Source organism: Dendrobium catenatum, unplaced genomic scaffold (assembly GCF_001605985.2).
Source record: "Dendrobium catenatum unplaced genomic scaffold, ASM160598v2 fragScaff_scaffold_72, whole genome shotgun sequence".
NCBI classification, from domain to species: domain Eukaryota; kingdom Viridiplantae; phylum Streptophyta; class Magnoliopsida; order Asparagales; family Orchidaceae; genus Dendrobium; species Dendrobium catenatum.
The window spans coordinates 1,109,792-1,132,075 of NW_021318534.1; the positions used below are offsets into that span (position 1 = coordinate 1,109,792).

General features: G+C 38.3%; 1 protein-coding gene across 1 annotated transcript in view; it reads left to right on the forward strand.

Annotated features, from left to right (window-relative positions):
- LOC110108491 (protein GRIP) overlaps nt 1–22,284 on the forward strand; it is a 57,072-nt gene that overhangs the window by 3,875 nt on the left and 30,913 nt on the right. The window contains exons 3-9 of the mRNA XM_028695664.1: nt 3,092–3,207; nt 3,340–3,509; nt 4,635–4,731; nt 10,416–10,496; nt 17,601–17,726; nt 19,113–19,221; nt 19,308–19,387. Of these exons, the coding sequence (XP_028551497.1) occupies nt 3,092–3,207; nt 3,340–3,509; nt 4,635–4,731; nt 10,416–10,496; nt 17,601–17,726; nt 19,113–19,221; nt 19,308–19,387 (779 nt within the window). The remainder of the gene's footprint in view (nt 1–3,091; nt 3,208–3,339; nt 3,510–4,634; nt 4,732–10,415; nt 10,497–17,600; nt 17,727–19,112; nt 19,222–19,307; nt 19,388–22,284) is intronic.

Genomic DNA, 22,284 nt, shown 5'->3' on the forward strand with positions numbered 1-22,284 from the left:
GTACAGGATGACCACCACGTTCTTAACGGGGTACTATAGGAAATTTGTGAGAGGATATAACACCATAAATTGGCCATTAACTAAGTAACTAAAGAAGGATAACTTCTTGTGGGGAGATGCAGCTACATGAGCCTTTGAGAGACTGAAGAAAGTCATGACCACAACACCGGTTTTGGCCCTATCATATTTTAGTTAGATTGTTGTGGTGGAGACGGATGCATCAGGATATGGGTTGGGGGCCGTGCTCATGCAGAATCACAGACCCATAGTCTACTTCAGCCAAGTGTTGACAGCCTGAGCTAGGTTGAAGTCAGTCTATGAGAGGGAATTGATGGCTATTGTGGTAGCCATTCAGAAGTGACGATCATGCTTGTTGGGTCAACATTTCATTATTAGGATGGACCAGAGGAGCTTAAAGTTCATGTTGGAGCAAGGGATGATGATTGAGTATCAGAGATGGTTGTCAAAGCTATTAGACAATGATTTTGAGATTCATTATAAGCCAGGATTAGAGAACAAGGTGGTGGATGCCTTGTCCAGGTGCATGGGGGAGCTCCAAGAGTTGGCTATGTCGATACCACTAATGCTGGATTGAGGGGCTATCAAGGATGAGAGTATGCAGGATGAGGAGTTGTGAAAAATTAGAGCATATTCTGAAGGATGAGAACAGTTACCCAGGATACTTACTAGAGGGGGAGAGATTGTTTTACCAGGGGAGGTTTGTGATGCGTAGGACCTTAGTTTATGTCCCACAACTGGTGTAAGAATTCCACGGGAGCACTGTTGGAGGTCACTCTGGTGTGCAGAAGACATACATGAGATTAATATCAAAACTGTATTGGAAGGGGATGTATAAGAATGTGAAAGAGATGGTGGCTAGATGTGAGGTGTGCCAGCAGAATAAGTACATTGCCATGGTTCCTAGGGGGTTACTTCAACCCCTAGCTATACATAACGACAAATTATTACATCCAGTCACCGAACGCGGAGATAGGTTCAGATATTAATAAAATATTATTTTAAATTAAGCGCATCAAAAGCGCAGGTAAAGCGCAGGCAAAGCGCAATTAAAGTGCAGTTAAAGCGCAGTCAAATTGTAGTCAAAGCGCAGTCAAAGCACAGGTGATGTGGCAAGTTTTAATTGGATGTCCGAACCTATTTTTAGGTCCGGTGACCGGACCTAATAATTTGCCCTACCTAACAGGGTGTGGGAGGAGGTCACCATGGACTTTATTGATGGGTTACCTCGATCAGAAGGGTTCACTATGACTCTGGTGGTAGTTGATAGGTTGAGTAAGTACGCTCACTTCATCCCCTACGACATCCTGACAGTAGTGACCGCATTTATCAGGAGGTTGACATGCTACATGAGATACCAAAGTCTATATTATCTGATAAATACAAGGTGTTCCTCAGTCATTTTTGGAGGGAACTGTTCAGGCTACAAGGGACAATGTTGAAGAGGAGCCCCACTTAACACCCCAGACAGACGAGTAGACATAACTCATAAGTAGTGAACTCTTGGAGACATACTAATGGTGTTTTGCTCCAAAACACCTAGGGCATGGAAAAAGTGGCTGACATGGGCAAAATACTGGTATAACACTTCATACCCCTTAGCCTCCCAGATGACTCCTTTCAAAGTGCTGTACGGGAGAGACCCTCCACATTTGGTACATTTTGGGCAGAGTCGCACACCAGTATCTTCAGCAGAGCAGTACCTGGAGGAAAGGGCAAGGTGTTGGAGGAGTTAAAAAAACATCTACTAAGGGCTCAACAAATTATGAAGAAGCAGGTGGATTGACATATGAATGACATCCAGTTTGTCATTGGGGATAGGGTATTTTTAAAGCTGTGACCCTACAGACAGAGGATAGTAGCCAATAGAAGGAATGAAAAACTAGCCTCGAGGTACTTTGGCCCATATGAGGTGTTGGAGAGGATTGAAGCAGTGGTCTATTGCTTGAAGTTACCCTCGACCGTTTTCCATACACCCTGTGTTACACATATCATAGTTGAGGAGAGTTGTGGGGGATCATGCATCCAGTTCATTTTACCAGGGCCGCTGACAGAGGATTTAGAGGTGAATTTGGAACTACTAGAGCTTCAAGGGGTACGATAGGGAGAGGGAGAGCCCAAGGAGATGTTGATTAAATGGAAGAACCTACCTGACTATGATTCCACATGGGAGCCATACGGGAGGGTAAAGCTTCAGTTTTTCACATTCCACCTTGAGGATAAGGTGACTCTTTGGGAGGGTTCTTTAGGAGGGCGGTAATGTTAGACCGGTCCAGCCGGCCCAGCCCCTTGGGCCGGCTTTGTTCGTCTACGCCAGGAGGGCCGGCGGACACAAGAAGAAGGGAGAGGGGTGGGGTCCACTTGAAGTTTGAATTGTTTCTTGGAGCCAAAAGGAGGGGAAGCAAGGGTAATTAGGTCCTTTTGTTTTAGATTTGAATTGTATGCATTAAGTAGGGGAGAAAAGGGGGGATTAGGGTTATGAGATATTTTGTGAAAGTTTTTCTTGTTCTTCTTTGGGGGCTAGGGCTCTAGATTGAATTCTAGAGATTGGGAGAGTGAGATCCTCCTCTCGAATAGAGGATCCTTGTATCTTTGCTATTGTCCTTTCATCTTCTAGTAAAATACAAGTTCTTACTTCGTGTTTCTATCGTTTTTCTCGCGTTTTCCCACTGTTTTGGCTGATTTCCTGCTGTGGACAGCAGTTTGCTGTGAGATCTTTGGCTAAAGTGATTAGGAAATACTTGGAATCAAGTATTTCCTATCAAAAAGCTATGCAAATGTAGTTCCAGTATAAGATATGGCGTCTTAAGCTTTTTCTAAGATTCCAAAATTATGAGGAAGACCTAACCGTTTCATGATTATCATTAAAAAATTACCAGTACTGGGATATTCCTGCTTATCATGGATGTTTATTGTGCTGATCCTAATTTGCAAAATGTAATTTCATATGGGAATTTTTCCATGTATGATAATTGTTCTTTAATCTGATGATTCAATTTTTTGCAATTCATTGATTTAAGCTCTTTTGAGAAACAGTCAAGTCTTAAACCATCATGTAGTTTAACTTTTGTAGCTCAACAGCTAATGGAAAGAGAAATAAAAGAACGTGATGACAAGCATGTTGAACTAGATTCCAAATTTGGAAGGCTTCATAAGCGTGCGAAACAACGAATTCAAGAACTTCAAAAGGTTTATGCTATTTTTCACTTGTTTTTGTTAAGCTTGACTATCAGTTTGTTATTCATTTTTTTTCATTTCAGATGATGTCGCATTTTGTATATTTCATGAATCATGCTCAATGTTCTTTCAATTTATTTTTAGGAAAAAGATGACTTAGAAGCTCGCCTTCATGATATCATTTTGAAGGCTGAACAAACATCATCTCAGCAAGTTGCAGCACAACAAGAAGTGGAGCGGACTCGCCAGCAAGCAAATGAAGCATTACGTTCAATGGATGTTGAGAGGCAACAATTACGTGCAACAAATAACAAGTAATTGTTGAATCTCTACAATGACATTTATACTATTTATACTTCTTCAACTCTATGTGTTGCAAATTCCATCAAAAATTCACTGGACATTTGAAAGATCTTATGATTGAACCCAACCCACGGAAGTTGAGGGTTGAGGGAACATATTGGACTTTCAAAAACATGAACATAAAAATGAATATTTGCTAGAATGCGCCTGGCAGTAATTTGTTTCTTGTTTCATAATGCTTTGAATCCATAATATGTTATTAGGGGTGAGTGGATGGTTGCTTTCAATGCATAATAAAAAGAAACTACTACATATTTTTCGTTGGACGGATAAACAGAGTTATTGCGAAGATAACAGTCTCAAGGCAAGTGTGGATGTTATAAACATAAGAAGGTCCCGTAGAGTTCCATGTCAAGGGGCGATTCACTAGTAATTGTTTTGTAAATCATGGCAATGATATCTATCAGCCACTTTCATAGTTCAATGTGACCGACAAACATTGTTTCTAATAAATTGTCCATGTTAGGAAGTTGATTGATCATGTTGAGAATGTGCTGCTAGGCCAAAATTTGCTTGTGTTTTAGTGTGATGCATGAGATCCAGCGTTTTTGCTTTCTATTATCTCTTTGCCAACTCGTTACTTGGAACCTCTTGAGAGCCTAAGGTTTTACCTTCATCCACTAGTCGTGTCTCATCAGTTTGTGGATCAATAGTACTTATAACAGTTAGATTCTCCTTATGAGTCTTGGATGAACTAGGAATACTTAATGTGATGCATTTATGTAAATAGTTTCTCTTGTTTTCATAATATTTTTCATGCCATGAATTTTATATTTTCATAAAACATGTTTATGGAATGTTGTGTCATAGTTTTTTCATCTGTTTTTTGAAATAAAAATTTTTGCCTATCCTTTTCTTTCTTTTCCTTCTCTTGTCTTAGTAACATTACAGCCATGTTTGTTCTTAATTTGTTTTGGTGAAGTGCATGACTGCATCTTTCGTATGGTTTATTTTTATTGCCCTTTTTGATTTTCCTTTATTTATGTTCCTTTTGCCTACCCCAAATAGTTGGGATCAGGCTAATGATGGCCATGATGATAATTATTTATGATTTCATTGATGTGAACCATTTGCAGACTTAGAGATAGTGTTGATGAATTGCTTCGCTCATTAGAAGCAAAGGAAAGCACATTAGAGGGACTGCAGCAATCTCTTTTCGAGAAAGAGCAGGTGGTATTATTAATGTATGGCAAATGCCACCATATTATGTTTTTCATTAGTTTGGTGACTATTGATAATTTGAAGCCTGGAATTTAATATGAGATCTATGCCAAATAAACTTTCATATTTCATTTGCTATTGTTACACATATGCATTCATAGTTTGATCCAAAACTTGTGTGCTTATGTGATAGGAAACACTTGTAGATCGCAAGTATTTCCTATCAATCTTCTGAAAACAGCGAGAATTCTTCACAAAAATCTGCACAAAATCTAAAAAACGGTTGATAATTTGTATTATTTGATGAAAGGGAAACGAAAAATAGCAAGATACAATTGATCCTCTATTCGAGAGGAGTATCGATCTCTCCCAAATTTCTAGACGTCGTTAGAGCCCAAAGAAATCTTAAATCTAGAAGATCTCAAATTTCAACCAAATTCAAGATACCATAACCCTAGGAAAACAAAGTATTTAATGCATACAAATCAAAAGGAAATCCATAAACAGTCCCTACATTCAAATTTCCCTCCCAAATCCCTCAAAAATCCTTCATAAAATGCTCCGTTAGCCCCTGCGGTGTGTGCGGCTAGAGCAGGAGGCGGAGACGTCCGCCTCGTTCGCACCTGGGTTGGTCCCGCATGGACCGGCTGGACCGGTCTAACAATACTCCCCTCCCAAAGATCCACCTTGTCCTCAAGGTGGAAAGATGGGATGCTGTTGATAACTTTTTTCAGTTGCTCTATTAATTGCCATGCTATCATCCATTGGAACCAAGCTAAAGCTTTCCCTTCCAAACATAGGACTGCTGCCGTCAGTCTCTCCTCCATTACCCCATTCACCAGGAGATACATCTCCACCCAATACAACCACTCATAAACATCCTCCCTTTTAAATACTGGCATCCCCAACTTCCTCACCTTAGGATCACTACCACCCCAATAGCTTCCTCCTCCTCCAGTGTAGCGGTTGTCGTGATCCCTCCATATTTCCCACATGTATTGTGGGTGGGAATCCCACCTTCCTTCCCTTTGGCTCACATAACCCGATCCCCATGGTTCAGCCCACCCCCCTCCTTCGGTCGTCCACTTTCCTTGCCCAAAAGACCTCCCATAGGAGTCGGCCACCCCACCACCTTCACCACGAAATGCCCTTCCCGATAATCCTATTCCGCCCCTTATCGGAGCCCTCAGAGATAGCTCTTGCCCCCCTCCTCAAATGAGTGGCTCCCCTTGCCCAAAATACCTCTCATAGTGGTCAGCCTTCCTACCGCCTCCACCAAAAGATTTCATCTTTGTTATCCCCTCCTCCCGAAACCCTGATCCACCCCTTATCGGAGCCACAAAAGGTTGGTCTTTATGAAAGAAACTCCCCTCGTCAAACTCATCTTGTTTGATCTCCATTCCTTTCGATTCGGCCAAGGGGATCCCAGTCAAAGCTTGGTTAGGGTTAACCATCAGAATCACTCTTGAAGCTTTTGTTTGCATCTCTAAGAGCCTTCTTAAAATCTCCTCCATGATCTCCACATCGTTTTCCCTCCTACGAAATTCAAAATTTGTTGCTCTTCCCACCAACCCCTTTATCTTGGATGCTGCCATTTTAATTTGATTTTCCATGAGCTTCTTCATCATTATTGCATGAAGATCGGAAACCTTGTCTTCCACGGATGAAATTCGGTCATCTACCTTTTGCTTTTATTCGACTCATCTCTCCTTCATGTCTCTCTTCCAGCGCATCCACTTTCTTGGCCGCCATCAATCCCCGGATTTTTGTAGATAAAAAAATTCAGGATTTTAGATTACAAAAACAACAACTTTCTCCTTTCCCGGCCAAAAATCAGCCGCCAAAATCCGCCCAAATCGGCCCACGAATGGTCCCAAGACTTGTTCTCATACCAATTTGATAGGAAACACTTGTAGATCGCAAGTATTTCCTATCAATTTTTTTAAAACAGCGAGAATTCTTCATAAAAATCCGCACGAAATCTAAAAAATAGTGGATAATTTGTATTATTTGATGAAAGGGAAACGGAAAATAGCAAGATACAATTGATCCTCTATTCGAGAGGAGGATTGATATCTCCCAAATCTCTAGATGCCGCTAGAGCCCAAAGACAACCTAAATCTAGGAGATCTCAAATTTCAGTCAAATTCAAGATGCCATAACCCTAGGAAAACAAAGTATTTAATGCATACAAATAAAAAGGAGATTCCTAAACAGTCTCTACAATCAAAATTCCCTCTCAAATTCCTCAAAAATCTTTCCTAAAATGCTCAGTTAGCTCCTACGGTGCGTGCGGCTAGAGCAGGAGGCGGAGAGTCCTCGTTCGCGCCCTGGCTGGTCCCGCGTGGACCGGTCTAACATTATGCATATACAATTCATGCTCACATGTGTCTCTGTTGGTGCATGTTGGCACACCTGCTCGATTGTCTGCATGAATGTCTTTAATGCTTTAATTTTGGAAAAAAAAATTATCGAACTCAGTGTTGTGTTAAATGGCGAAAAAATGGGCCAGAAACAAGTATGATCTGACTTAAGCTTTATGTAATAACACATTAATAAGATTAGTTTATAAAGTTTGGAAGTGAATTTTGTCTTTAGAATTTGTATACCTTATTGCCAAGATGCTGTGTTAAATAATAAAGTTCTAGTTTTCTAATATTTATAATGGTTTGTTCTAAACTTTATTCTTGTATTTTTGATGCAATCTAGGTTCTAAATCAAGTAGGAGAATATTAGGAAATGCAATTGACTACACTCCATTTCAATATAACATGAACATACACAAATATTGAAAACTAAGTAGGAAACAAAACTTAAAAAATTGATTAGAAGGTACACAAAATAACCAAACAACTAAATTAAAATTCCCTTAGAACAATCTTGTAAGGTCACCTCACATACAAATCACAAAAATTGAGAATGATGCTCAAAGGAAAAATCAAACAAGTGGTTCGCCACAGAAATTATGATCCAGCTCAAGTTGACGCTCTTCCGACAAATACCAACGAACGGGGCACAACAACACCTTACACTTACAATATTTTGAGAAGAAAGATACAGGTGGAAGGGAAACCGTGGAGAGAAGATTAGATAGATGACCGAGACGAAATAGAAAAATTAAGGTAGAAGAAGATAGCTCACAAGTTAAATAACCCACTGGTTTTAGTGTGCTTACACCAACAACAATAACAACCAATCCCTTTCAGCAACAAAACAGCCCATGCATAGAGGAGAAGAAGGGGGAAATGATCATAAATTGCTCATTTAATTATGCCACCCAAACAACCAATAGATGCCTCTCAAGTTAGCCCATTTAATGAGGAGTTAATGCACTTAGTATAGAAAACAACAAGGTGAAACCGAACAGCCGGCAACAAGGAGAATGGGATAACAACATGGGGAAAAACAACCAGCATAGGGAAAGCTGGCAGCAGAGAAAAACATGACAGTAGCATAGGGAAAAAATAGCTAGCATATGGAAAGCCAGCAACAGGGAAAAATGAAACCAACATGGGGAAGACTAACAACCAATCATGGGAAGACCAAACAACCATATAGGAAAGACCAAACAACCACAATATAGAAAAACCGAAAGGCTTATGGCAGGAAAACTAAAAACCAATAGGGAAAACGAGGAATCAGAAAGGAAAACTGAGAAGTTATGCATGAAAGCTATTAAATGGCAAGTATTTATTGCATCAATTTTCTATCCAAATACAACTTTCAGGAATCTACATGCATAATGGATCTTTTTTTCATGGTCTCCCTATTGTAGATCAAGGGCAATGACCAACTGAACTTTTTTTTTTATATAATTTTTTTAATGACCAATTGACCTATTAAGTAGTCACTTGTTGATTGATGTATACATACAATTTTATATTAGAGATTAGTTTTTTTTGTCAAATTCTACTCATTAGCTATAAAATTATTATTTTAATAGTTAGATTAGAGTTTATTCTTAGATATTATTTAAATGGATATATTATTACTATTGTGCATGGTCAAATACATACTTAGAATGTTTTAATTTATTAAAATGTTTGTATTTTTTTGTATTGAGTTTTACCAATCATTATAGCTCGGTGCTATTTAGAAAATTATTTTCTTTAGAAATATTATTATTATTTTAATAGTCGTCTATTATGTTGTTTTATTTCCCATTCAATGTGGTATCCTAAATTCAAAGAAAGTGGTTCAAAGAGGGCAAAGAGTGATTATTAGGGCGAAGGCTCATACATGGAGTGGCTCCTGTCAGATTTGTAGGATGATAGATTCGTAGGACCAAATGGGGAGTAAGGATTAATTTAATCCTAAATTTGAAAAGCATGAAAGCTTACTATACTAGGCTATATAAGAAAAGGGTTAGGGTCAAATATATCAGGTTGTAAAGAGTAAATTTTTTCGGAACTCTGCCATATAGCATTCTAGTGATAGAGCACACTTGGGATAGGCGGCCTTTGAAAAAGTTGCCTAACAGTAAAAGTTTAGCCTAGTATGGGATGTGTAGGACAACATGGAAAATAATTCACATACTACAGGTTGGGTTGTTAGATTTGGTATGATAGCTAGTCCTCCAAAATGATGTTTTGTTCAGGGACAAACTAAGCAGAAGCTAGGGGCCTACTAGGAGAAATGTGGGGAAAGAATGAATTAAATGCGACATCGAATGTGAATGTAATGTTGTTAGGCTATATAAGTGATGCAATAAAAAATCTAGGGTAGCTAGATTGCATATAAACAAGCGTCTTCCTTAAAAAAAAAAAATTTAACAAACACAAACTCAACTAAAATGAAACAAAACGACACCTTACAACTTTCATATATTTTAGAACATAAAAACATCTAAAACAACTTTTCCTTGATTGAGAAGAAAGATACAAATGGGTGGTCACTTGCGGAGAGAAGAATTAGAGAAGAAGTCCGAGACGAAGTCATAGAAGGAGGAGAAGACGAAGAGGCATAGCTCGCAAGATATCCAAAAACCCTCAGGTTTTCATGCTCCAAAAATCATCCATAACATCCTATTCATGCATTAAAACAACCCTTATTTATAGGTGAAAAGAGAAAGCCAAACAACCCCAACCACCTCCAGCTGAACCAACCAGAAAAAGGGAGACAAAAGGCCAAAAGGCCTTGCCTAGAGCAGCACCCGAAAGGTCACATGGGAAACAAGAACGGTCAGCCACGGGAAGAGGAACAGCCAGCCACCGGAACAGGAGTTAGGCAGAGAAACCGAAGGCACATCAGAGATGGGAAGAACCAGGACCACTCCAATTATGAGCTAAAAAGGTAGCTAAGCTACATAGCAACATAATGAGCTGAGTTTAGTAGAAGAACACAACAACTAACCAAAGGGGCAGCTAAACCCGAGACAACCAAGCCCAAACCAAGGAACCAAATCAGCCCAAGAGCCAAGGACCATCAATTGCCCCCCGCTCCCCTCTCCCCCCCGTCATCTGATGACTACGACCCTTCCAACCATTATCGCCCACCGGCTATGGCTCTTTTGACCACCGTAGCCTACTGACTACGATACTATTGAACAAACAAACATATCAACATTCTTTAAAGAACATTTGTTATGCTATTATTGAATTAACATCTGTGCTATATATATATATATATATATATTATTTATTTTCTTATGTATATATTTCCTTTTTATTTATTTGCTTATTACTAGTTCTCTTTAGCACGTAGGAAGCCTGGAAGCACAAATAGCTGATTTTCTAACTGAAAGAAACAAAGCAGCTGAAACAATAGCTTCTCTCCAGGTAAAAGTAAAATTTACCTTGCATATGGTTTTATGATCAAAACATTCCCAATTATGTATTATACTCCTACTTTCCCCCTATCATCTTATTGACCATGTTACGAATGCACATCTCAGCTTCTTCATATGCAGATCAACCTTTTTTAACAGTACAGCTGATTCTTTCTAAACAAAATTACGCATACATCCAACTGGCCATTATAAAGGGAAAACATCAATTTCATTTACGTCCTCCGTCCCTGTTGTTGCCACATTGTTGCCCACCACTAGCTGCTTTCCTCCACCACAACATGACACCACCAGCCATTGCCACGATAACCTGATTACCCTCCAGCACAGTCATTGCAGACTATTACCACCCATGCCAAACAACACCACCTCCAGCTGCCTATAGCCACCACCAGAGTCCTTCAAATCAGAATAATTTGAACAGTTGTCCATTCTGGATCATTCTATGTTCATGTTTTGTGCGGTATGAGAGTTTGATGATGAAAATGTTTTCTATATGATGCTTGATGCAGACAAAAGGGGGGGGGGGGTGGTCAAATCAAAACCAAAAAAAATTGATTTTGACTTCCCTTAAGCTTGCCAGCTCATTAATTTTTGAGCTGGAAGTTAGCTCATTATGAGCTGTTTTTTAGTTCATTTATTGAACTAAAAGGTAGCTCATTTATTGAAACTCATTATGGTGGATCTTGACCCTTTGGTTCCCGTGAATGGTTGCTGGGTTCCCGTGCCTTGGCCCCTTGGTTTCCCCGGTTGGTTGCTGGTTTTCCGTGCTGGGTGGCCTTTCCCGTGCCTTGGTGCTTCGGTTCCGTGCGGGCCTCCTTGACTTTTGTGGCTGCCTCTTCGGGTTCCGCCTGGGCTGTTTTCCCGTGGCTGATGGGGGGCTTTTTCGTGGCTTTGATGCTTTGTTTCCTGGAGTTGACTGTTGGCTTTTCATTTTCCTCATTTATATTATGAATATGAAATGACATTGTGGCTGTTTGGTTTCTCTTCTCTTGCCTATAAATATGAGTTGGTTTGTGGCTGTTTTAGCAAGTGAGGATTTGATTTTTGGAAATGTAAACCTGCGGTGGGTTTATTGTTTGGAAAAGCTTGCGAGCTTTGTCCAAATTCCCTCTTTCCTTCTCTCTTTGAGAAAGCTTGCGAGCTTGTCTCCACTTCGTCTTGGCTTCTAACCTCTTTCGTCTCTCCGCAAGTTCGACGCCACCTGTATCCTTCTTCTTTAGGAAAGCAAGTTTAGGAGTTTATGTTTATGATTTTGTAAGCGTCTTGTAAGAGTCTTTATGATGTAAAAGGTGTCTTTTAGTATTGTGTTTCTTTATGTTGTAAGTGTTCTTTTTATATGAAATGTAAGAGTTTGTTCTAAAGTTTCTAAGTTGTCTCTCCTTTTGAGTATAGTTGTGTCTTTCTTTTATTTAGTAAGTCTATTATTTTTTGTGATAAAAAATTTGGGTCCCTCTCCCAAATTTTTGATTACATCATTTTGGTATCAGAGCAAGTTAGGAAATCCTAATTTTTTTGTCAAGTAAGTCTTGTGAGTCAAGTCAATCTTGGTGAGTCAAGTCAAGTTGTGTGAGTCTAAGTTTCTTTAGGTTGAGTCTTTACTTTTAGAAATGGAAAAAGACAAAAAGATCGAAGAAAGCAAGCCTGAAGAAATTGAAGACCCTTTTTCAATGGATAGATGGATTCCATCAAAATCATCAAATCCTCTGCAGTATGAACTGTACAAACTTCAATCATGGATGCACTTGTGTACAGAGAGGTACATGAAGAAGAAGCAACGTTTACAAGATCAATTTCTGATGTTTTGTTTCCTGGAGTTGACTGTTGGCTTTTCATTTCCCTCATTTATATTATGAATATGAAAGGTCATTGTGGCTATTTGGTTTCTCTTCTCTTGCCTATAAATATGAGTTGATTTGTGGCTGTTTTAGTAGGTGATAATTTGATTTTTGGAAATGTAAACCTGCGGGTTTGTTGTTTGGAAAAGCTTGCGAGCTTTGTCCAAATTCCCTCTTTCCTTCTCTCGTTGAGAAAGCTTGCGAGCTTGTCTCCACTTCGTCTTAGCTTCTAACCTATTTCGTCTCTCCATAAGTTCGACGTCACCTGTATCATTCTTCTCAAAGAAATGCAACTTTAGGTGTTTGTATTGTTTGAGTCATTTGTAAGTGTCTAAGTTTGTAAGTCTTTTATATTATGAAGAAAAGTTGTTGTTTTTAGTTTATTCGTCTATTTTGTGTCCTTTTGTGTCTTTTCTATTATTTAGAAAAGTTTGTTTTTGTGATAAAAAATTTGGGGTCCTCTCCCAAATTTTTGATTGCACTAATTTGGTATCAGAGACAGGTTAGGAAGTCTTAGGTTTATGAGTCGTGTGTGTCTTGATGTCATGTTAGTTATCATGTAAGTTTTGTTTTGAGTCATGTTGTCATTTGAGTCTTGGTGTCAAGTGAGCAATCTCAAGCCTTGGTTTGATGCAACGCCTTTAGAACAAAGCTAACTCATCGGGAGGAGTTCTCAAGTAGGGGAGTCTGATGTAGACAAAGGGGAGGTCAAATCAAACCCAAAAAAATTTAGTTTTGACTTCACTTGAGCTTGCTAGCTCATTAATTTTTGAGCTGGAAGTTAGCTCATTACGAGTTGTTTTTTAGTTTATTTATTGAACTAAAAGGTAGATCGTTTATTGAAACTCATTATGGTGGATCTTGACCCTTTAGTTCCCGTGAATGGCTACTGGGTTCCCGTGCCTTGGCCCCTTGGTTTCCCCGGTTGGCTGCTGGTTTTCCGTGCTGGGTGACCTTTCCCGTGCCTTGGTGCTTCGGTTCCGTGCGGGCCTCCTTGGCTTTTGCGGCTGCCTCTTTGGGTTCCGCCTGGGCTATTTTCCCGTGGCTGATGGGGGGCTTTTCCGTGGCTTTGGTGCTTTGTTTCCTAGAGTTGACTGTTGGCTTTTCATTTCCCTCATTTATATTATGAATATGAAAGGACATCGTGGCTGTTTGGTTTCTCTTATCTTGCCTATAAATATGAGTTGGTTTGTGGCTGTTTTAGCAAGTGATGATTTGATTTTTGAAAATGTAAACCTGCGGGTTTGTTGTTTGGAAAAGCTTGCGAGCTTTGTCCAAATTCCCTCTTTCCTTCTCTCTTTGAGAAAGCTTGCGAGCTTGTCTCCACTTCGTCTTGGCTTCTAACCTCTTTCGTCTTTCCGCAAGTTCGACGCCACATGTATCCTTCTTCTTTAGGAAAGCAAGTTTAGGAGTTTATGTTTATGATTTTGTAAACGTCTTGTAAGAGTATTTATGATATAAAAGGTGTCTTTTAGTATTGTGTTTCTTTATGTTGTAAGTGTTCTTTTTATATGAAATATAAGAGTTTGTTCTAAAGTTTCTAAGTTGTCTCTCCTTTTGAGTATAGCTGTGTCTTTCTTTTATTTAGTAAGTCTATTATTTTTTGTGATTAAAAATTTGGGTCCCTCTCCCAAATTTTTTATTACATCAATGCTACTGTGATTCAGTATGTTATGCTAGCAAGAACTGCGGGTGACATGGATGTAGCATAAATGTGTTATCGTGCAGATTCTTGTACTTATAGAGCCAAGCTAATGTGGCAGCAAAAGGCATTGAACATGCATTGGTGACCAATTAGAAATCAGCATATTGTATTGGTTCCAAAAAATGTGTAATCCAAATGCGCAAAATGTGCTACAAGCAAGGCGGAACAACCAACAACTACGAAAGTTTACCAAAGAAGAATGAATAAATATATTTCATGACTCTTAAATAATAACAACATTGTTTTGGCAACGTAAAATAACTAACGGGTCCATATATGCAATAAAGCACTAGTCTAGTCTTTTTTTTTTTTAATTTTGTTTTAGGTAGAACGGTTTGTGTAATTTGTTGGTTTATCTAATCATTACATATACCTCTCTAGTTGTAAACAAAATGATCATGGAATAAAATATCTAGTTTCTCCTTTCTTTTCATATCTCTTCTCTTTCTTTGGGAGTTAACACCTACTCTAAAGATGCCTAATATTCTTGATCCTTCAAGAAGCTTATCAAATGGTGCTCTTGTCGTACTAACATTACCTTCCCTCTCCTCTTTCTGCTAATCAGCTTCCCTCCTTTCCATCTGTCCATCAGTCCACTGCTGCCAGCTTTTGATGCAATCAAAAATTTGGGGAGGGACCCAAAATTTTTATCACAAAAATAAGACCTTTCTAAGAAATAAAAAACGATAAGAACTCACAAAACTAGACAAATTAAAACAAACACAAACTTTTTATATCATATAAAAGGACTTACAAACTTTTGACATAGCATTAAAGATGCTTACAAGACACTTAGAAACACAAACACACTACAAACGACTCTAACAAGACAAACACCTAAAGTTGCATTTCTTATTTGAGAAGAAGGATACAGGTGAGGTGGCACTTGCGGATAGAAAAAAGAGATTAGAAACCAAGACGAAGGTTGGAAAGAGCTCGCAAGATTTCCATAGAAGTAGAAGAAGAAGTGGAACAAAGTTCTCAAGCTTTTTCCAAGAAACCCTCAGGTTTTCTTACTCCAAAAATAACATTTTTCACCACCTAAAACAGCCACAAACATCTTCGATATATAGGCATAAAAGAGGAATACAAACAACCCCAAAACCTCTTCAAATCCACACATTTATGAGGGAATGAAAGGCCAACATTCACTATACCAAAATCCCAAACGGCACAGCAAAAGAATCAGGAAAAAGGCCACGGATCCAGGCAGGTACATCACGGAACCCAGCAGCCAAACAGCCACCACAAATTCGGTAAAAGGACAGCACCTAGGAACCACAAGGGGATCTGGACGGACAGCCAGCAAAGGGGAAGGAACCAGCCACGGGAAAAAGGAGCCAAGTGGGGGAAACCGAAGGGCCACAGAGAAGGGGAGAAGAACCACATTCACTCTTCATAATGAGCTAAAAAGTAGGAGACCTAACCAATATAATGAGCTGAAGTCACAGCTCAACATTTATGAGCTAGAACCACTTAGTTCTCAAAAAAATCAGCTCAAAACCGAAGCAGCCAAGGCCCCAAACGAGAGGCAACAAGCAACCCAAAGTCCACCAAATTTAGGATTTGATTTGACCCCCCCCCCCCCTCCCCTTGCCTACATCAGCTTTCTAGCCTCCAATTAGCCGCAGCCTTCCAGGCGCACCTTCTTCCAGTCAACTGCAGCTTTTCACCATCTATTCGTAGCCTCCAATTAGCTGAGCATCAACAACATTCCAAACACACTTCTTCCACAAGATTGGGCACAACTCTTCGGTTCTGCTCATACTTCTTTCCAGCCGCTGTCTCCATCCCCTTCTTCTCAGTCCAAAACCTTCAAGAACAACAACAATCCACCTATTATAGTTGCTGTTTCTGATATGGATTGCAACCGTTGTTTTCAAGAAACAACAACCCTAGATTCCAGCCACAATCCCTACAGTATTTTGACAAGAAACAACTTATTGCAGTTGTTTGGATTTCCCCTTCCATTAGCAACCTGTTTCAACGGACCAACAACTCAGATCTTTATTTTTTGGCAGTTGAATGGGCACTTCCCGCTTAGTTCATCACTGCTAAACTAACATTAGTTTCTCTGTTTTTCTTTTCGTTAATTTTTATTTTCTTGTTTCTTTTCCTAATATATATTTTCTACTAGTTTTCCTCTCTTTTCACAATCGCAAGGTCTTGTTTTCAAAAACCATATGGGCACTATCTTTTTCTCTTCCTCCATCAATTTCACACTATGAAAAATGCTGATTTAGCAGAAGCCTTATGGACCAAGCAAACCGACCAATAATTTCAATTTTCGGAAATCCAAAAATCACTCCAACAAGCTAATCTCAAATTTGCATCCATTGACTCTTCTACCAACAATTCCATGCTTTCATGGAATTGGTTGATAAACGCCTTGACACCATACGCACTCAACAACCTCACCCCTCACCCCATCAAGATTCTCGATCTTCGACTGGCATTACGGGATCGGATAACCAAATCTCTTCTATCACCCACCTCCATCTCCTACGAACTTTTCTTTTCTTAGAACCATGAAAATTAAACTTCCGTTTTAATGGGACAAATATAGAAACTTGGATTTTTAAAGCACAAGAATATTTTGATTTTGATAATACACCCGAATGCTATCGTGTTCGCGTCACGTCTTTTCACCTCGAAGGTCTGACAACTACTTGGTACCAATGGTTTCGTATGAAGGGCCAATTATTCTCTTGGCCCGTATTTATCCTTCCCTAACAACAATGATTGGTATCTCAACGTATGAAGATTTACATGGGAATCTTTCTAAACTAACTCAACAAAGTTCTATACGAGAATACCAAACAACATTAAAAAATCTTGCTTTTAAAGTCCCTACTTTGTATGAATCCACATTCATTAGTTATTTCATATCAGGATTTAAGCAAGAAATATGCTGTGAATTTTTTCTTGGCAGAACTACATCCCTCTTAGATACTATGGAATCAACACGTCGTCTTGAAAAAAATTTCAAGATTTTTTTTCTATTCCTTCCTCTTGGCGAAAATCATACCCTCCTCTCAAAAATACTACACCCGATTCTTTACATTCTAGCATCAGTTCAACCACTACATCACCTCCCATTTCTCGGCTTCCTCTTCCCTCTTCTACCCCAACTATCTCTAAATCTCCAAATCTTCCAATCCGAAAACTTCACCGGCTGAAATTCAATTTCATTGTGAAAAGGTCTATGTTCTAACTGTGACACGAAATTTTGCCCCCGTCATCGTTGCCCAAATAAATTCTCTCTTACTCGGTACCAATGACTCTGACTTAGTGGACGAGTCTTTCCTCTCTTCTATCTATGATGAAAATCCAAATCCTCAAACCAAAATCAGTTTTAATGCTTAGCCAGACAGTTCAACCCTCGTTCTTTTCGATTAATCGGCTTAATTAACTATCATAATGTGCACATATTAAGCGATAGTGGTATTACTCATAATTTCATTGAATATCTTTTTTTCTAAGCTTATCATGACCTTTCTTAAATATTGAATATAATTATTTTCTAAGACAAATAGGGTCATGATCTAAGCAGATGCTTCTTGCTGAGAAAGATTCAAAACTAGCGGAGATAGAAGTCATTTCATCTGGCGAAGCTGCACGTCTTGTAGCTGCGTTGGAGGAGGCAAAAGGGGAGCTTATTCAACTCAAAGATAAGCATGTATGATTTCCGATATTTATTTTCTACATATTTATTCTCAGATGGTTTCTCTTTTAAGTGAATTTGAAATTTAGTGCTACTTTTTACGTTTGGGTTATTAGTACTTACACCATAGAAGAGTTTTATAAATTAATCAGTTTTTATCTGTAATTTTATGTAAATTTCTTGCACCTTTTTTTAGATATTTATTCTGTAATGAGGCTTTGTTAAACTCCCTGTTTTTCCATTGTAATAGCAAGACTTTTGTAGCTTTGTTGGGCTGCAATATCTGCATAGTTTCTATTGCCATGTTGTGTGTGCAGTATGATTCGACATCAGGAAGTCTTGTGGTTCAAAGTTACCTCTAATTTATAACCGTTTTTTGTTTTGTTTTTTGGATGTGAAGGCACTATACATTCCTCATTGAATTTATTCACTATAATAGGGCAAAAAGAGTTGGCAGTGATGTGCTCCCGACTGAGGTATGATTGATGGTTTTATTGTAGCTAATTAGATATACAAAGAGAGGGTGGGTTTAGGAGAAATGTTAATTCCTTATTTTGGCTTTAAAGTCATCCATTCAAATTATGAAAACCAATCTATAATGCAAGGATAGGGTTGCATACAACTTCTTGCTGAACTTTACAGTTGGCTATTGGGCACATGTCCCAATTATGCATAGAAAGATTGCTAGCAGAAAGAAAAGAAGGTCGTTCTATTTAGGATTATTGGATAAGACCACATTAAAAACCTAAATTCATTAGTTCGTTCATGTACAAAATGCAAGGATAGGGTTGCATACAACTTCTTGCTGAACTTTACAGTTGGCTATTGGGTACATGTCCCAATTATTTATAGAAAGATTGCTAGCAGAAAGAAAAGAAGGTCGTTCTATTTAGGATTATTGGATAAGACCACATTAAAAACCTAAATTCATTAGTTCGTTCATGTACAAAACTTTCCTTGAAATTTGAGCACTTCTGTGCTGATAAATGTGAATGTTCTACTTAGGTGACTAATTGTGTTTGAACTCAAATATAGTTCCTGCTTGGAAAATAAAATAAAATAGTAGAAACAATCAACCAACAAAATACAAATACAAAGAATATTGTTGTGAATAGGATTTTATCATTGCTTTTTAGAATTTTCTTCTTACCTTCGTTTTCAGCATGAGGTTTTGAAATTTTGAAGCATGTTAGTTCATCTTGAAGAAAATCCAAGAATATTTTGTTTGCGCTGTTAAACTTATATAATGAGATACCCGATACAGTTAGGTTATTTGTTGCCTGCTTTATTATCTCTGTTAACTTCCAAATGCTGTGCCTTTCATGCAGCATATCAGCAAAAAGATACAAAGTATTGATATCCTAATAAGTTATATTTTTATTGAATTTATCATCTTACCAGGAGAAGGAAAAAGTAGATTTGGAAGCTGGAAACCAAGCTATAAGAGCTAAGTTGGAGGCATCTGAGGGCAGCCACCTGCGATCTGAGATTGAAGCCGCTAAAATGAGAAGTATATTTGGTTTTTCTGTGGGTAGCAATTGCAACCAGTTTACCCTTTGGGAAGTAATAGCTTATAAGGTTACTACTGACTTGTAGGTCAGCTGGAATTTGAATTGTCTATGCAAAAACAATTGCTGGATGCTAGAGAAGCTGAACTAGTGATTGCCAAAGACGAGGTGTAAATTTTTTTGGAATATGGAATAAACTCTTAGTTGTCATCTGTTGCGTGAAATTCATACACATGAGTGCATTTGTTTTAGTTTTCATCTGTTTTGTGGAATTTTTACATATGAGTGTATTTGTGCAATTTAGATGAAATGTCACTTTCCTTGCGTGTCATTGGCTCTCTGCATGGAGGCTGTATGGAAAAGAAAAATATTATCACTCTACTACTTTCTTTGTTAACATTTACCATCACTAACATAAATAGTTCAATACATGCTCTACAACACTCCGTTTGCTAATATAGGTACACCTCATTACCTTAAGCTACAAATTTATCTTTATTTTGGACGCATGCTTTATGTTGATAGCTAAAATGTGTAGAAGGCTCATAGGATACTGTGTGCATATTCTTTAATATCCTATTTGCCAGTGCACTGGATATTCCCATGAAATTCCTTAAGAGTCCAATTTTGGAACAGCAATAACAACAAGTCTTTATTCCACTACGTGGGGTTGGCAACATGAATCATTTTTTCTCCATTGTATCTTATGTAGAGTCAAATTCTATATGATCTCTTATTAATCACGTTTCAATGGAGAAGAAAAATTGGATTCGCATTTCTGTTTTAACGCTCATCATATTTATGTGAAAGCCAAAGTAATTTAGGAGCTAATGTGAGAGGTTAGAGAAACTAATAATTCATTTTAGTGTGTGTTGTATGTTTGCATTCTATTTGATGAGAACAGTAAAAAAATGAGGCATCTTGATTCTTATTTTTTGGTTGCCTTTTCACCTTGCAGTATACCTTGATCAAGTAGCACCATTTGCTGGAAGGCCTGAAACATGATGAAAGACTATTTAATGATGTTGAAAAGCTAGAATTTGTAACATTGCACTAGTTTTATTGCGTCATATTCTCATTCCACTTCATTTACAACTAACAGGACTACAGCAGGCAAGTGCTTGTTGTTTGATCTACGTATGCTATGTCCTATGTAGCATGCCATTTACTAGTTAACTGCTTAGACATTGGAAACATGGATAGCGGTAAAGAACTTGTGTCCTACAGTTTGATGTTGTCTTGGTACATTCTGTTCAAAGAGATGTGCATCTACTGATTCTAGTCTATGCCTTCCGAAAATAATCTATGTATGAAGCAAAAATTTTAAAAATATATAAAAAAAAAAGATTAAAATTAGAATTTCAGGTTCAAGTAAATTGTTTCTGCTGTTGTATTGCAGTTATTTTTTCTTTTACTTCTATTATTGATTTATTTATCTACTCAGATTGATTGGTTTAGTAGTTAGGCTAACAATAGAAGAATTAAAATTAGCGTATGATAGTCAGAGTGTAGGAGAGGAACTGACTGAAGTACAAATATGATCTATAATTCATATTGAATTTCATTGCTAACATCCAAAATATGAAGGAATACATATAATCTATAATTCAAATTGAATTTCTTTACTAACATCAAAATCACATTATTGTTACCTCTTTATTGAAGTATTTGAACTATGTCATGGTCATTAAATATGCGTCCACCAAAAAGTATCAATCAAAATACAAAGGTTTCGGATACAAATAGCCGATACCACATATATCGAAGCAAAATATATAAATCTTGACACTTGATCCTTGGTCAATGTAATTGTTGTCACAAGATTGTCCTATATGTTATGATTGAAAGGTCACATCAATTTTATAATTAAAACAATCAATTTGAACTTGTGAGTTGTTAAGGATATGTATACAATATACAGGAGCTGTTACTTGACCAAGTATTTTTCTATCTCAGTTGAATTACATTAAGGATTAGCTTTAAGCCCGTATCTTTTTGCTTTATGGTTGTTCTTACTGGACATTTGCAAGAGGATGTACCTTGGTGTATGCCTTTTGCTAATGATATTTTCTTGTTGATAAGACTACATAGGCAGTTGGTGAAAAACTTGAATTATGGAAGTCAATCTTAGAATTTAAATGTTTTTGTGCGAGTAGATATAAAACTGAATACATGGAGCATAATTTTAGTAGTAATAGATGATGTAGATCCAGGATTTGAATTTAGAGATTTAACAAAATATTATTCAAGTAATGACATTGCAAATTCAATCTTGTTCTCAATTCAAGCTTTTCGGAAATCTTAGTTGTTAACTACGGTTAGACAAGCACTTACACCTAAATTAGCAAGACCAAGAAAATAACAACTTTAATAAACGTAAAGCAAATGAAGAAACCAACTAGAATCCCAGGGTTAACAAAGCGATTGTCTCACCTTGAGGCCGCTCTCATTTACCTACTCTTAGGCTTGTTGGGAGAAGAAGAACCACACGATGGATGAGATCACTCCTAGGGCGAGGGTGCCGTAGATCCGTAGGGAGGAAGAGGTCGGCGCGGGTCTTGGAGGTGGTGGAAGACAACGGCCTTCGACGATCCAAGTGTAAACTGAAAAATGATCGTCGATGGTCTCTATCAAAGTGGGTACGATCCTGGCCAAATACTCCTCGACGGTGTCGTCGAAGTCGAATCCGACGTCAAAGAAAGGAGAACGGGGGATGTTCACTCGTCCGCGGTCGTCGTATTCAAACCCGTAGTTCAACTCGGGTTCGTCCATGCATCCTTGGAGTGGATCCGGAAAGTCGCCGCAAGTAAGATCTTCCAAGGAGGAAGGGTGGAACGGCGGCTTGGCTAGGGGAGAGGGTCGGTCGGCGGTAGAGCAAGGAGGAGAGGGGCGGGCTAGGTGTGCACAACTGAAATTTGATTTCAGTTTTGGAGTATTAGGTGGGAAAGTTTAGGGAATTTTGAAATTGCAATTAATGTAATTAAGGCATTAATTGAAATTGCAATTATGGGGAGTATTCAAGGGAGCCGGCGGTAGTGGCAATAGGAGCAGGTTTTGAAAATAAT